The 17,052-nt window shown below is 34.5% G+C and overlaps 1 protein-coding gene across 1 annotated transcript; it reads left to right on the forward strand.

Annotated features, from left to right (window-relative positions):
* The first annotated feature begins 473 nt into the window (after positions 1-473).
* On the forward strand, positions 474-14,112 carry LOC128200928 (uncharacterized). Its single transcript, XM_052895905.1, has 4 exons — positions 474-518; positions 3,207-4,952; positions 5,048-7,744; positions 14,026-14,112. The coding sequence occupies exons 1-4, from the start codon at positions 474-476 to the stop codon at positions 14,110-14,112; spliced, it is 4,575 nt and encodes a 1,524-aa protein (XP_052751865.1).
* Positions 14,113-17,052: the final 2,940 nt, after the last annotated feature.

Raw genomic sequence — 17,052 nt, forward strand, 5'->3', positions numbered from 1 at the left:
CGTCCATCTTAAAACATCATTAAAGCCTGCAGTTGCCAACCCGCCTGCCAATTGTGGCAACTAATGTCAAAACTCCACTTATGGGGAAAGCTTATGTTTAACAGTGAACAGTTGACGGCTGGTGTGATGATCACTTCATGTAAATTATTTACGACGATAAAATAGTTCATTAACGCAATTCGACATTTATAATTTTTTCTATGCAATTTCTTTAGTGTACTAAATTGGCGATATTATGGACTGTATGTTGATGTATATGAGGTCAGAGGGAAAAAAATGTTAGGACACTTGATACGACACGACAAACTTATGAACATTGTAATAGAAGATAAGACAGAAGGAAGGAGGAGAAGAGGGAGACCAAAGCATTGTTACATCAGGCTCTCTAGACAAATCGTCATAGTCGTAGAATACTGACGGTTCTGACGAATATTACATATAAAGATCCGTCAGTATTCTACGACTATGACGAAATGGCAAACAAATTCGTCGATGAAATCGACATCGCTAGCGAGTCTGTGAGATAGAATGAGATAGCAACGCCGGGTGACTCATTTCAACTTACAGACTTGCTAGCGATGTCGATTCCATTGACGAATTCGCTTGCCACTTTTCTAGAGGGCCAGCAGATCAAGAAGAAAGTTGGTGTCGTGTCGTATTAAGAGGAAAAGAGACTCGCAGAAAATCGTATTGAGTAGCAAAAGCTCTACCGACAAGAGCGCAGCTCTTAAATAAGATAGAAAGATAGTTGATATATTAAGTAAATTTAAACAATGGGTTTAAAGGAAAATAACTATAAGGAAAAAAGTTACAAAAGACAGACTACGGAAGCGACAAAGAGCAATCGACAATTATAAAAACAAAAAATATAAAAATATTATGAAAATAAAATCTATATGAAAACTAAGGAGTTTGCAACACTAATTTTAATTTGAACTTACTATATCTTACTAATAGGATGTGTATATGGGAGGAAAGGGATTGTTAGCAATGGAGTTTGACAACCCCATTGCCAGCAACATGGCCTATTAGATCGACCTCCGCGTGGTTCCCCCTGGAAACCATTGTGAACAATTCTTGTTGAATTCGTCACGATGGACCAATTGACCTGCTTCATCCTCACCTATCATCCTTCACTGGTGCCCCGCCGGTGTATACCGATAGCGCAGGCGGGGATACCATTCCATTATTACCCATTAACAAAAAATAGGACGTGTATTAAATTTAGTAGATACATAGGTTAGAATATAGCCTACTATATCCTAAGTTAACCGTTGTAAATAGTAGGATGCAGTAATAAAACATATATTGGTGACGCCAGTTTAAAATTAATAACATTATTCATATTAGTATTTGCGCCTACTCGCTTTTCGCTATGGATAAAACTTTACATGCTCGCAATTTTAGTGGTTATCTGTGGGCTATGGACCGAATCTTTGTCGGTGCTGCCCTCTCGCGCCGATGCCCTTTTTCGAACTTCGTTTTGAGTAACCGCGACTGGCCGCTTTCCTACAACTTAATTAAAAAATAATATTTATCGGCTGTGCTCCGTGTCATCTTTCGGACCATCGAACCCCGGATCCTGTAGAGAGCTGCTGGAATTGTTCGCAGGTGAGTACCTATCTTATTTTTGAAATTACGAAAAGCGAGGTAAAAACCAGCCGGCGACCCGGCTCACATATCGAAGGAAATAATTGTTATTCTTATTGAAACCATTTCTTTCTGGTCCTATCGAACTTGGATGCCTTGCTAGTAATTTAATACGTATAATTGTATTGAAATAGGTAACAAACGTATCATAAGTTAATTGAATACGTTCGTTTAGGTAGGTAGATTTAACTTGCGTTCACTGCGTTACTGAAACGCCAACATAACACCTAAGTTATCGGGTTGTGTTTTGTTATTAGTCGCGGTTTTTAGCTATATTATAATACTCGACACTAAGTTAATTTGTCGTAGTATCTATAATAATTACGCCTAACAATAAGTTAATTTGTTAGAAGATTATTTTTAACATTTTTTGTGTAGGTAGTATAAAACTAAGTCGGACTTGTTTTAATAACTATATCATATTTACGCAATCTCTGCGGTATATCAAGCTATTTTTAAACAAGCATAGTGCACGTACCATCTTCGTTACCGAAATGTATTTAAATATATTTGATTATTAAAGAAAGAAATTTATTATATAGCAAAAAAAACTTTGCTATATTGTGGATACCTATATTTTTAAGAATAGTTCACATCTTTTGCATTGCTGTAATGCAGACAGCATTACATTAGGTGCATATTACATTTGTTTGTATAATATATACACTTAGCGGTTGCAAATATAGTATTATTTTGTCATATTTTTCTAATTTAGATTATTAATTACTTAAATATTCTCGTATGTACTGGAGTTTAAGTATCAGTACAAAAGGTAAATTATATGTAATTAGTAGCCATTTGTAGTAGAAGTTGTAATAGTAATAAGTTATTTCTCTCTCTGTCTATTCCTTTACATTGCGGTTTGTTTATTTATCTCATTTCAAAAGAAACGCCACATTATTGGGTACGCCCATGCAAAATTAGCTTAACTAAACAAAAAGTGTTGCTTTGAATATTGCTGTTGTTTAGGTAAAATTGTTTAACGATTGTTTATGCATTTACTGACACGTCATAAATTTATTATATTCAATTGAAAGTGTTAGCAAGTTAATGGAATTGTTGTTTAGTGATATGAGTGATATTTATTATATACCTGTTCAAGTATAAACAACGTTTACACATATTTGAGTATTGTAATTATTTGTTGAATTTATGAAAAATAATAATGACCTTAATTTTATTTAATTAGTATAGGTACATACCTATAGATACTGTGAGAACTAAGAATATACATAATTTTTTTAGTGGTTATCTATTGGTAATTGTAATAAACATGATTATTGACCTATAATCGAACATTAGTAATAACGAGGTGTCCCTATAGGTTTCTCTAACGGAATTTAATATTTTAAATAATTTATTTACTTGAAGTACTTATATATTTTTTTAATTTTATGTTAGTTTTAACTAGGTTTCTTGAAATTAAACATAACTTTATAAAAACAATACTTTTAAATAATTATCGTTTCTTATATAAACATATATGTTAATAAATCTTATTTAGTTTTTAAATTGTATATTATAGATAATTATCTTACCATGGTTCCATATATAAGGATCTTGAAAAGAAAATTAAATTGTATGAAGCTCAACGAGCTCGTTCTTTTAGTCGGGTGCAAGCCATTTATGACTTAATACCAGATATTTATAAAAATGAAACTATTAAAAAACAATTTTTGAGTAAAGTTCGTACCTTGGAACAGTTACGTTCTGAATTTAAGGAAATAGTAGAACAAATTAATTGGATGAATATTGAATTAAATAAATATTTTGAACCTTCCTTTTCGAGTTTAGATTCATTTGATGACTTATACTGTGAAATAAACCTGGTGTATGATCAGCTTTCTGCGTCATCCCAGTCTTCTCAGGCACAGCCTTTAAATGAAAAGGCTGTAACTGTAACGTCTAATAGTAATGATTATATGAAGATTCCCCGCATCGAGTTACCATTTTATAATGGCGATATACAGCAGTTCCCTTTCTTTTACGAAAGTTTCAAGCGTATGATACATGATAACAATAATTTAACAGATTCTGATAAAGTACATTATTTGTTTAATCAATTAACTGGTAAAGCCAGGTCTATAATTGTAGGCGTTGTACCTTCTGCGGAAAATTATTTAACAGTTTGGGAAACGTTAAAACTTAAATATTATGATAAACGTGAATTGGGTACTTCTTATTTGAATCAGTTACTTTCAATGAAACCTCTTGTTGGTGCTTCGGCACAAAATCTGGAAGATTTTATTGATAAGTTTGCAGCTACAATTGCTGCCTTAAATCAACTTAAGCTTGAAAATGTAACTGAATTTATTTTTGTTCATTTGGGTCTTAAGTTACTAGATCCTGATACTGCAAGAAGTTTCGAAATGTCGATTCGGAATAATAATGGTATGCCAGGTTATGAGGAGTTCGTTCATTTTGTGCGAGAACATGTTAAAGTTCTCTATCGAACCTCACAACCACGTCCTTCAATTAAAAATGAAAGATTTGTTAGCAAATCTACTAACAGTAATCGCTTGCGTACCAATCATGCACATGTTTCAACTGGTGATCCTCGTTCTAAGTGTCTGTTTTGCAACAGTGCAGTTCATGTAAAAATTTCAAATTGTGATAAATTCTTAAAATTGAATCCCATTGAGAGGTATCAATATGTAAAAGATAAGAAGTTGTGTACTAATTGTCTTAGTTCTCAACATTGGTCTTCCCGCTGTACGTCACAGCATGTTTGTAGTAAGTGTGACGGAAAGCATCACACGATTCTCCATTTTAATAATAAGCCTCCATCGCAAGCCACTGTGGCTCTTAGTAATACTGAACCATGTATTAATAATAAAGTGAACAATGGAGTTCAATTTGAAAGTGAAGGTGATCACCAAGTTTTAAATAATCAGGTATCTGAGGCAACATTGAGTCTAAACATTCCTTCTTTGTGTACAATGTCAACTGAAAAACGAGTTGTATCTCCAACTACTGAAGTTTTGGGTACAGCAAAGGTTGTTGCTGCTTGTCGTAATGGCAAAGAGATTTTAATTAGAGCTCTCCTTGATCCTGGTTCGCAGAAAAATTATATATCTGCCAAGGGTGCTAGACGACTAGGCTTATCTGTCAATAAAAGTTTATCAGCTTCAGTTAAAGGTATTGGTGGTTCTACTCAAGTTGTAAAGGGTAGCGTTAATTTTGTATTTCGTTCCACACTTCAACATGGGAAAAAGTATTCTATAGAAGCGCTTGTTTTAGAAAATATTACATCTAGATTGCCTACTTGCCCTATAGATATTACTAAAATATCTGGATTTGAGGTATTGCATTAGCAGATAATTCGTGGAGCGTCCCTAATGAAGTTGATTTATTAATAGGTGTACAATTGTTTACCAATGTATTATTGCCGGGTAAGATAGTTAATGCCCCAGGCCAACCGAGTGCTATCGAGACGACTTTAGGTTATATCGTTCTTGGTGATGCTCCTATTACGACAGTGTGTACTTCGTCTCTTAGTTTTTGTGCTACATATGAAGTCAATAATTTAATAAAAAAGTTTTGGGAAATTGAGGACTTAGGAAATTCTCCTATTCTCAGTCTAGAAGATAAACAGGCTGAGGATATATTTAAATCAACTGTTAAGCGAACTAGCTACGGTCAATATGAAGTTGCTTTACCTTTTAAACTTGATTCTGAAAATTTAGGAAATTCTTTGAAGGCTGCAGAGCGCAGTTATTTACGATTAGAATCGAAGCTTCGTTCTCAACCAGCAGTTAAGTTGGCGTATGATGAGGTTATTACTGACCACCTTAAAAAGGGATACTTGTCTGAAGTAGATATTGTGCCTCAAGAGAAAGCATATTATATTCCTCACCGGGCTGTTATTCGTGAGGATAAGATTACTACAAAACTGAGAGTCGTTCTTAATGCTAGTTTTCCTACTGACTCTGGTTTGTCTTTGAATGACATTTTGCATGCAGGCCCTAGTCTGCACGCGGATTTGTTTTCTATTTTATTAAATTTACGTTTGTTTCTAGTTGCTATCTCGGCAGATGTTCGTCAAATGTATTTAGCAATCCATGTTCGTGAAAAGGATCGTCCATTTCAGCGTATTTTGTATCGTTTTGATTCTAATGGACCAATCAAGGTTTATCAATATAACCGTGTTGCTTTCGGTTTGCGATCCAGTCCTTTTTTGGCGTTACGTACTATACAACAACTTTTGGAGGATGAAGGCGATCGTTTTCCTGTTGCCAAAGAAATTGTTTCTCGTGATATTTTCATGGACGATATCGTTAGTTCCATTATAAATGAACAGAAAGCTAACGATGCTGTGCGTGAGTTAAATGAGCTCTTCATGGCTGGGGGATTTGAATTGGCAAAATGGTCTTCCAATTCAGATCGTATATTACAGGAAATACCTGAAGACAGGCATTTGTCACAGAGTGTCTCATTTGATAGTGATGATGATGACAATACTTTCAAAATCTTGGGACTACGTTGGGATCCCATCGATGATAATTTTACCTTTCAGGTTAATCATGATGAACGTCCATGTACTAAACGACATATACTGTCATATATTGCTCGTTTGTTTGATGTTTTAGGGTTAGTGGCCCCTATTGTACTTTTCGCTAAATTATTAATTAAAGATTTATGGATAGCAAAGATTGATTGGGACGATTCTCCCCCAGAAAATATTGTTAAAAAATGGCATCAGTTTCAACGTGAGTTGCCCCTAATTGAGCAGCTTAAATTTCCTCGTCACATTGGTGTAACAGAAAATTGTAGGTTGACAATTCTTGGGTTTGCTGATGCAAGTGAGAGAGCGTATGGCGGAGTAGTTTATGCCTGTGTTACTACTCCTAATAATGACAATATAATCACTTTGGTTTGTGCCAAGTCCAAAGTGTCCCCATTAAAAATTGTGTCACTTGCAAGACTAGAGTTATGTGCGGCTTTAGTTCTTGCACAACTCATAAAAAAGGTTGTTTTTAATTACATGCCTCGGTTTTCTGTTCATACGATTTTAGCATTTTCGGATTCAACAGTAGCATTAAGTTGGATCCACTCAGAGCCCTATCGATGGCAAACTTTTGTAGGCAATCGTGTGGCAAAAATACATGAGAATTTGCCTAGTAAACATTTCTATCACATTCGGGGATTAGATAACCCTAGTGATTGTTTATCTCGAGGGCTAACACCAGCACAACTAGTGAGTCACCCTCTTTGGCTTCACGGCCCTCCTTGGGCAAGTAAACCGAAAGATTTATGGCCTATTAAACCTTTTATACCTCAAGGTGAGTCAATTCCAGAGGCAAAATCAGTAGTTTTAATTTCTACTTGTGATTCAAAATCGAATGTATTATTTGAGTTATCTCGCAAGTTTTCATCATGGAGCAAATATCTTCGGTCTGTTGTTTATTTACTTAAATTTGCTAGAATATTACCTAAAGGGCCTATAAGCGCCGAGGATTTATCTAAGGCTGAAATTCACATAATACGAGCACTTCAAAGTGTTTATTTTACACAAGAATTGGCAGATCTTTCAGCTGCGAACTTGTGTTCTAATTTAGTTAGACAATTGAAACCATTCTTAGATAATGGTGTTATTCGAGTTGGTGGCCGTTTGGATAACGCAGATGTATCCTATGAATTTAGACATCCCTTCTTGTTACCCAGACGTGATCATATTGTAGACATTCTTATTGATTACCATCATAGGAAGAATTGTCACGCAGGGCCTGAAACATTAATGTCCCTTTTGTGTTGCAATTATTGGATTATATCTGCACGACGAATTATTCGTCAGAGAATTCGTCAATGTTATTTTTGCTTTCGCTTAAAACCTCAAGCTCTTTTTCCAATGATGGCTGATTTGCCCTCATGTAGGGTAAATCAAGTAGAAAAACCATTTATTCATACTGGTTGTGATTATGCTGGACCTATTTCATATACGCCTCAGCGTCGTCGTGGTGTTAAAGCCCAGAAGGCGTATATTTGTATATTTACTTGTATGACTACTAGAGCAGTTCATATAGAACTTGCTACCGAACTTAGTACTGCTAGTTTTCTATCGGCTTTCAAGCGTTTCCTGTCCCGTCGTGGTCCGGTAAAATATATGCACTCTGATAACGGAACCAATTTTATCGGTGCCAAATCATACTTACGCGAACTGCATAAATTTTTAGCCAATGAGTATAAAAAATATTGGAAACAAGAGCTCGCGGAAAACCGTATTTCTTGGCAAATGATTTGCAGGAATGCCCCTCATCATGGCGGTAGCTGGGAGAGTATAGTGAAGGGAACGAAAACCCATTTGTATAGGACAATTGGTCAGCAAATATTATCTTATGAGGAATTGGTGCCCGTACTCACACAGATTGAGGCATTGCTAAATTCACGACCACTGTGTGCTCTTCGTTCTGACCCTTCGGAACCCAGGGTTTTAACACCCGCTCATTATCTTAATGTGGTATATATATATATATATATATATATATATATATATATATATATATATATATATATTGGATAAAATCGTACAATCTTTCTGGAAAAGATGGCGAAACGAGTATTTGCACACACTCCAAGTTAGACAAAAATGGAATACACCGTCAGTGCCTATTCAGGAAGGTACGGTTGTTGTATTAATGCAAGACAATATTGCTCCATTGTATTGGCCCCTTGGCCTGATAGTTAAAACCTTTCCGGGAAAGGACAATATAGTACGTATAGCAGTTGTTAAGACTAAAAATGGTACTTATCAACGGCCTGTCGTGAAATTATGTCCTCTTCCTATGCAATAGTATTATTTAATTATAGTTAGTTTAGATACTCCATCAGGAGTCCGTAAAAGTTTAAATATTAGTATAATTTCTTATTATAGTGCGATGTAATAGTTATAGTTGTTATGTTGAAAGGCATCCTTTCAAGGCTGGGGGAGAATGGTGACGCCAGTTTAAAATTAATAACATTATTCATATTAGTATTTGCGCCTACTCGCTTTTCGCTATGGATAAGGGATGGGTACTTTACATGCTCGCAATTTTAGTGGTTATCTGTGGGCTATGGACCGATTGTGTCCGATCTTTGTCGGTGCTGCCCTCTCGCGCCGATGCCCTTTTTTTTCGAACTTCGTTTTGAGTAACCGCGACTGGCCGCTTTCCTACAACTTAATTAAAAAATAATATTTATCGGCTGTGCTCCGTGTCATCTTTCGGACCATCGAACCCCGGATCCTGTAGAGAGCTGCTGGAATTGTTCGCAGGTGAGTACCTATCTTATTTTTGAAATTACGAAAAGCGAGGTAAAAACCAGCCGGCGACCCGGCTCACATATCGAAGGAAATAATTGTTATTCTTATTGAATTGCTTCACCATATATGTATTTGTGATATAAAATGATAAGTTTAGGGAAAAAATACGAGACATGTCTTATAAAAATCTGATATAGAACAAACTTAAAAATAATACATTGTTCTTAAAAACCTCAGTGTCAACAGCCAGTATTAAAACTCCAACATTAACATGTAGGATATCCTGTGTATTGATGCATGCGGGCAAACCTGCGGGAAACAGCTAATAAATGGGTACTTATAAACATCTTAAAACATTTTCAATAATAATACATTATTAACCAATAGCTCTGTGTAACTCTGCGTAAGACAGGATTTTTAATTTTTCAAAACGATGCCCCAAGCTTCTGAATTCGCAATCGGGGCACAAAAGGTTTGGGTAGAACATAAATATTTTAACGACAGTGGAAAGTCAATAGCAATATACGAATTGCTATTTTGGGCGGTTCTTTCACAGTTTATTTTCACAAAATAAAAAAAAAAAAACAGCCGAGTGGAACTATACTCGCGCACCGAGAGATTTGTATAAATTACAATAAAAAAAATTACAAAAGAAAAAAAAAATGTTATGTACTCGTAACTACAAATTTACAGTTTTTGTATTTTTCCCTTTACTTGTACTATAGCACAAGGAAAAAAGAAATATCATAAAATTTATGAATAACATGAAATGAAACATATGACATTGCTTCATTTCTTTAAATGGTGCAATAAAGAGTAAATATGTTATGTCTCTCTCTGTATTATGTGCATGGTACTGTTTATATACATAAGCGACAGTTACCACTTTCCAGCAGGTCGGACGCTAATTTTTTTGCCATTTTAAGTTGCAAAAAAAATTTTATCTAAACTGAAACTAAAAATCTAAACGGACGGGGACGGTTAAAATATCAGCCCGTATGTGCCATCAGTTTGTACAGATTCCAATGCTTCATTTAAGGATTCTTCCGTTGGATTCCGAAGGCAAACTTAGCAATATCGCGCCCCGAGTATTTTTATATTAATTTGTCTGGACGGATCACTTGGAATTTAGCTCTATTTAGCGACTGGTATTTCCAGTATTCTAATTTATTTTTATGCATATAAAATTTTACTTATATATTTTTTTATTCTTGTGATTTTACTTATTTGTTTTAATTAAATTTGAATTATGCGGTAACTCTATACAAGATATGATATATGCTAGCTAGAAATCAGTAGTATAACAGATAAATTGGCATATATAAACTAATTATACTAGAAGCTACCACGATTATTTTCAAAGAGATCGCATGAAGGTTGACGTGAAAGGGTATAGTTTTCCTAATAGGAATTTCAGTTTAGAGACAATTTTTTCCTAATAGGAAAACTATATATTATTACAATTTCCGCATGGTCCTGGCCAAGAATGGGCCATCCCTTCCTTTTCCGTGAGTATCGTAAGAGGCGACTAAAGGAACTTAATGTTTGAGGAATTGGCAGCAGCGTCCATTCTGAAAGATCACCAATAGCAACTACCGACATAACCCCTCTTTATGAGAGAGATATTCAACAGTGCATTGGTTAACGGCCAATATTAGGGGGGAAGGGGATTGTTAGTAATGGAGACTGAGAATCCCATTGCTAGCAGGTCGATCTCCTCGCGGTTCCCCCTGGAAACTATCATGGTTAATTCCAGATGAATTCATCATGATGTCTATAGGCGACGGTTATCACTTTCCATCAGGTGGGCCGTCAGCTTGTTTGCCATTCTAAGTTGTATAAAAAATCAGGTGATTCTCTACGACTCATATTAAGAATATTTCGTACTATATTCAAATCTATAAAATTTAATTTCATGATCTTATAAAGGTAATATGATTTTCAAAGTCCGTGGTCGTGTAAGCGAAACCTTAAAACTATACTTTGAAAAGATTTAATTCAACTCTAGCGCTACTCTCGAAATTACTTTCTGAGGCAACATTGAGTCTAAGTATGGTTTCATAATTCCTTCTTTGTAGATGGGTACTAATATTGTAAAAAGAAAAAAATGTTTTTTAACATTATTGATATATGAAAAATCTTAGATAATTAGTAAGCATGTAACCAAATTTTGTAAAAAATAGACAGAAAGAGACAAAAAAAGTATAGCCATCTAACGTGCTAAAATGGGGGGAAAGGGACTGTTAGCAATGGAGTTTGACAGCCCCATTGCTAGGAATATGCCTTATTAGGTCGACCTCCACGTGAATCCCCCTGGAAACCATCGTGAACAATTCTTGTTGAATTCGTCACGATGGGCTAACTGACCTATTTCAACCTCATCTATCATCCTTCACTGGTGCTCCGCCGGTGTATGTTGATAGGTGAAAATGAAGCAGATCAGTTAGCCCATCGTGACGAATTTCAGTAGAACTAACCACGATAGTTTCCAGGGGGAACCGCGTGGAGGTCGGCCTGATAAATTGTATTTGTATTGCTAGCAATTAGTCATTTAGACCTCATTTTTAACAATCCCTTTCCCCCTACTGAAAGCATCATAACTATTTACATATCTGCACACTGTTACTCTATACACACACATTCAGAAATTGATTTTAATTTATACAGATTCTGTAATACCATAAAGAGGGTATTCAGTAGTTGCCACGCTTGGCAGACGAAAGGCATGACGAATGAAAAAGAGAGAACACAGGAAAATATACATCGTTTTTGAAAACTAACGGATACGCATAATTTTGATCATGTCAGACTTCGAGATGAGAGTTCTTAAGCGTTACGGGTATAAAATTAAAAAAGTTTTTAAATAAGTACTTTCAATCTAAAACTCATACTGTAACCAAGTTAAAATAGAACCTTTAATAAATGAACACAAGTCGGTAAGTTTTAATTGCAAAATGTAATTGAATCCCTAATCAACATTTTAATTAAATTTGATACAACATTCATCGTATTTGAATATCAAACATTTTTTTCTTTAATTTTTTAAACATGTCAAATACGGATTTGAACTAATTTTAAAGTAACCACGTTACAATATCTTCAGTTATTCCAAAACGATGTTAATTATTGTTTTCTAATTGAAAGGGCTTATTGTCGTATATGATATACGACAATAAGCCCTTTCAATTAGCCAATTTTATTACGACTTTAGAATTTTTTTTATACAACTATTTTTTGTATAAAAAAAAGACTTAAAGTATTAGAACTATTTTTGTTATAAGATTATAAAATACCAAAATGAAATATTTTCTTTTAAAGTAAAAAATAAAAAACAAATAACTGAAAAAGTCTCCGATTTTCTTTTCTTTTTAATGTTTTTTTCTTTTCGTAAAATTAAGAGTACGTATACGAGTATACACAGGAACACTATTTTTCTTTAAGAATTTTAGATTTTTTTTTTTCATATATTTTAGAAATAATAAGTATAACCAATTATTTAGTTTTAAACTTTCGCGTTGTTAACATATATATGTTATATATATATATATATATATATATATATATATATATATATATATATATATATTTAAAATATATTTAAATACATTATTGGGACTAAAAAAGATGAAAAAAATGTTTTTACAAGTAAATAGTACCTACAAACCTGCTTTTTTATCGCACCACGACATGGTGCAATCCACGTCGAAACGTCGACAATAAAGAAGCAGATATATAGGTACCTACTATTTACTTGCAAATAAAAATCATCACGTTAAGTCCCAATAGTGTTTTAAGTATAACCAATTACTTTTAAGATGACATAATAAAATAAAATAACTTATATACTGACTAAGTAACGTCATCATATATGTATCAGGCTTTAACTGTCCACTGCTGAACACAAGCCTGCCCCTTGGGGGGTTTTCCCAGTAGTTGCCGCGCATTGGCAACCGCAATTAGGCTTTGAAGATGTTTTAAGAGAAACCATCCCTCGCTCTCCCTTAGAGACTTCTGACGACACCCACGGGAAAGTTATAGCCTATTCTATGCCGGGACCACACGGCGGTAGCAACTAATAAAGTACACCAACACATAAATGTTTTGATTAAAAACACCATTAAAATCGATTCTGAATTTGCGATAGCTTAACATACCTACGTAAAAAGTACAATCTGTCCTTTGTTTGGTTAGGCAAGGGTCGGTCGAAAGGATATTTCAATAATAAATTATTTTGCGCGTTAAATATTATAATTGATATCTACAAATGAAAATAAATGTTAATTTGAAATTTATCTTGTTTTTATTTAATTAAGTACTCATTTTGTTTGTGCTGCATATTGTTAATTCTGCATATTCTTCATAATCTGTATCATACATTGACCACTTAACAGTGTGATGATATTGGATATTGGCACAAATTAAAAATCGTTTCATACATTAAATATTTCCATTTGTCACCCTTAGATTATTACTGTGTCTCCATACAAATGCTTCGAGAAAAGCAGGTAAAGTTTTCATACAATTTTGCGTTTTTTTATTTTTTTTATACCACTGAGGTGGCAAACAAGCATACCGGCCACCTGATGGTAAGCGGTTACCGTAGCCTATGAACGCCTGCAATACCAGGCATTACGCGCGCGTTGCTAACCCCAAAGAAATCTCTTTACCCCCTTTTGAAGAACCCCATGCTGTAGTCTCTTGGGAAAACCTCGGCAGGGAGCTCATTCCATAACCTGTGTATTCGTGGGAGAAAACATCTCTGAAACCGCGTTGTACGCGACCATTTAGGCTGATAAATAAGTTATGAATGTTTCCTTTATAACTTCTATATTTATTTTTTCTTATAATTTTTGCATCTTTTTAATGCGTTAAAAGTAATTTTATTTATTAAATAATTAAATATAGATAGATAGACGTTACAATAAGTGCGTAAGTATAGTACACTGATAAAAAAACAAGTCTACTCATTTAAGAATTAGCCGACAAAAAGTACATCCGTTTTTGAGACTCGATGCTCTTTTTATACAATCTAAGTTGTCATAAATTTTATTAAAACAGTATTTCTGTGCTTTCAACAAAATTTGTCTCGTATGCGTTTGATATCAGTGTTACGTGTATATTACCTATTGCACTAGACGTCCATATTGAAGTCAGTCGAAAATCAACCAGAACATTCCAATTACAACGATATTCCGATAATTCACAAATGTCCAAATACCTGAATGCTACAGCTCTCATGAAAGGCTCAATGAATCAATGTAATTTAACCAACCGAAACTAGGCTTCGCATACTAATACCAGAGCTTTGTTTTGAGACAATATTTTTATAAGACACACAAAATTTTTGAAAATTGTTGTTTTTGCTCCTATTGCTTTTATAAAGATTAGTCGTATATGTTAATGTGAGTATGTTTGTTTGTTTACTGGTGTCTTAACGGATCAATCAGTCTTCATTTAACTTAGTACACTGTATTTGGAATTACGAAGAGAATAGATCACATTTTATCTCATTAAATCTATATATAGAAGACATTGCGGGCATAGGTAAATAAAGAGAAGAAATTATATGTACAGATCTATTTTAGACAATTATTTACTTAGGCAACAGATTAACAATAAACGACTCCCCCATCCTATCAGTCCATATGTCCTTATTTAATCTGTCCTCTACAAACACTTACCTGCTCAACAATCGTATCCCTTCAAACCTCTCCAGACTGGTGTACAAGTATAGTAAATTACTAAATTATTGTCTGGCTAACCTTTGTATTTTGGTTTCGGTTTCGGCTAGTTTTGGTGAAAATATAGAATTTTGGTTTCGGTACAAAATTGGCAGAAACCGAAAAATACGTTTCAGAACTTATTTTCTCTGGCGCTTCGATCGGTCAGGATTTTCTGTAGTTCCCTTTCCTTACACCATGTTTGATATATTGTATAAAGTTTTTTTTTTTTTTTTTATAAATATGCCTTGTATATTTTTCTTTATTAAATAATATCTTGTTAACATTATAAATGTGAAAGTTTATAAGCCTGAATGGATAGATGTCTTCACGGATGGATGAACGTTACTTTGCCATTTCTCCTTCTTAAAAGGAGAGATGGTAATTTTGGTTAAAAAAATAGCCTTTATTGAATCTTCTTGTATAATATATACATCCTTACAGATGGATGGATATATAATGAATATAATGAAAATGTTTGTTGTACCAATAAAAATTTTGTTCCTGTGACCAATATTTATTTATTTAACACTTTATTGTACTATATAAAAAAAAAAATAAATACAATAAATGGCAATGTGAAGTGATACAAATAGCAACCTTATCGCTCAGCGATCTTTTCCAGATAACCTTTGACAATTACTTCTAAAAATAAAACCATTTCAAACTGCGTTGGCGACATCAGCATGAGTATGTTATAATGCTGCTATATTTAATTGTAAATATCAATTTAAAGAGATCGTGATCTTTAGCGCTATTCAATCGTGAGAAATATTTAGATCTATGTATTTAATAAAGGTCCATGCAACGTCATTTTTAAAATAATAAATACCTAATTTAAGATTTAAACTTAAGATTTTTTATGAAACTTAGAATTATAAACAAGTTGACCGCCCACCCGATGGAAGGTGATAACCGTCGCTTATAGGGGGGAAAGGGATTGTTAGTAATGGAATTTGAGAATCCCATTGCTAGCAATAAAACCAGGTCGATTTCCTCGCGGTTCTATGGAAACTATCATTGGTTAATTCCTGATGAATATATCATGAAGGGCTAACTGGCCATGTTTACATTCTCATCTATCACCCTTCACTGGTGCTCCGCCAGCGTATCCCCTTAGCGCAGGCGGGGTTACCATACCATTCTCACCCATCAAAAAAAAAACCGTCGCTTATAGACATGAGCAGTATCATGGATATAACAGTATACTGTTTTGCCCATGATACCCTCCAAGCGTTGTTCTTCACCCGCATGCCCCCACTCTTCAAACCGAAACAAATACAAGTGCTTCATGGTAGAAACACAAATGGGACAGAGGTGCCCAAGCAAACGACTTTTATACAAAGTCTCCCTTTGGTAAACTTAAGATATAAAATATCACGCAAGAGGAAACCATTGACTAAAATATAAAAATAGACCGACATATTAATCTATTTATATCCATAGATACATAGAATCTCTAGGGAGATGATGTAGGTATGAATTACACAAAAGCTCTATATTTGAGATACAACTCAGCAAAAAGAAGTGTGATTTTAAACGCAACAAGTATGGGATCAATATGGAAACAACTATTGCGAGGATAAAAGATTGTTAGTAATGGAGATAGTAGCCCTATTGGTAGCAATATACTCTACTGGGACGACCTTCTCGTGGTTCTCCTGGAAACTATAGCGCTCATTTCATAACGATGGGTTAACTGACTTGCCTTCTCATCCTCACCTATTATTCCTCACTGGTACCGTACCAGCATAAACCGTTAGCGTAGGTAGGATTGCCATTTCATTAACATCAGTTGAAAAAAAAAAACTTCAAGCATTGCCAAAATAATCATCAAAATCAATCCAGAATTAGGAAAGGAATAAAACAGCTGTGCTTGTATAAATATGTATTATATATATATATATACGGTTTGAAGGGTAGAATATTGCAGTAAAATCACATGTTATGGAGGTATAGCGCCATCGTCGTTCTCAGGAACACACGAAGATTAACCACTATTATTATTACTAGAAGTTCCACAACCTTTCGTATCAGTCATCAATATCTAACCGCCATTCCGCCCACGCACGTTTTGCGACACGTGTTAACTCTAAACAAAGCACGTTCAGGCATCTTGGTAGTAGTCAATCTTGGAGTGTTGACAGTCGCACATAAACAAAATAATTTTAACCAACCAACCAGTAATAGGTATTTTCGCAAAAAACACCTAGTTCAGTAAAACAAAATAAATTACTTAAATTAGCCCTACCGAGGCCTAATCGAACTAGGGACTTATTATAAAGTAGTGTTTTATTATTATTTTCGACGTTGATTGTCTACTTCTGAACATAAAAGCCTTTCCCATAAGGGGAGTTTTGCCAGTAGTTGTCACGCTTGGCAGGCGCGTTGGCATCCGCAGTTAGGCTTTTAGAAGGGCGCTGCTGCCCATTCCTCGCCCTC

The sequence above is a fragment of the Galleria mellonella genome, unplaced genomic scaffold (genome assembly GCF_026898425.1).
Source record: "Galleria mellonella isolate WM207_F2 unplaced genomic scaffold, CSIRO_AGI_GalMel_v1 utg312, whole genome shotgun sequence".
NCBI lineage: Eukaryota > Metazoa > Arthropoda > Insecta > Lepidoptera > Pyralidae > Galleria > Galleria mellonella.

Bases quoted from the DNA above. Each gene is read 5' to 3' on its own strand.
- LOC128200928 (XM_052895905.1), top strand. From the start codon at position 474: ATGGCAAACAAATTCGTCGATGAAATCGACATCGCTAGCGAGTCT. The intron at 519-3,206 runs GTGAGATAGAAT...TCCATATATAAG, and splicing joins TCGACATCGCTAGCGAGTCT to GATCTTGAAAAGAAAATTAA. The intron at 4,953-5,047 runs GTATTGCATTAG...TTGCCGGGTAAG, and splicing joins CTAAAATATCTGGATTTGAG to ATAGTTAATGCCCCAGGCCA.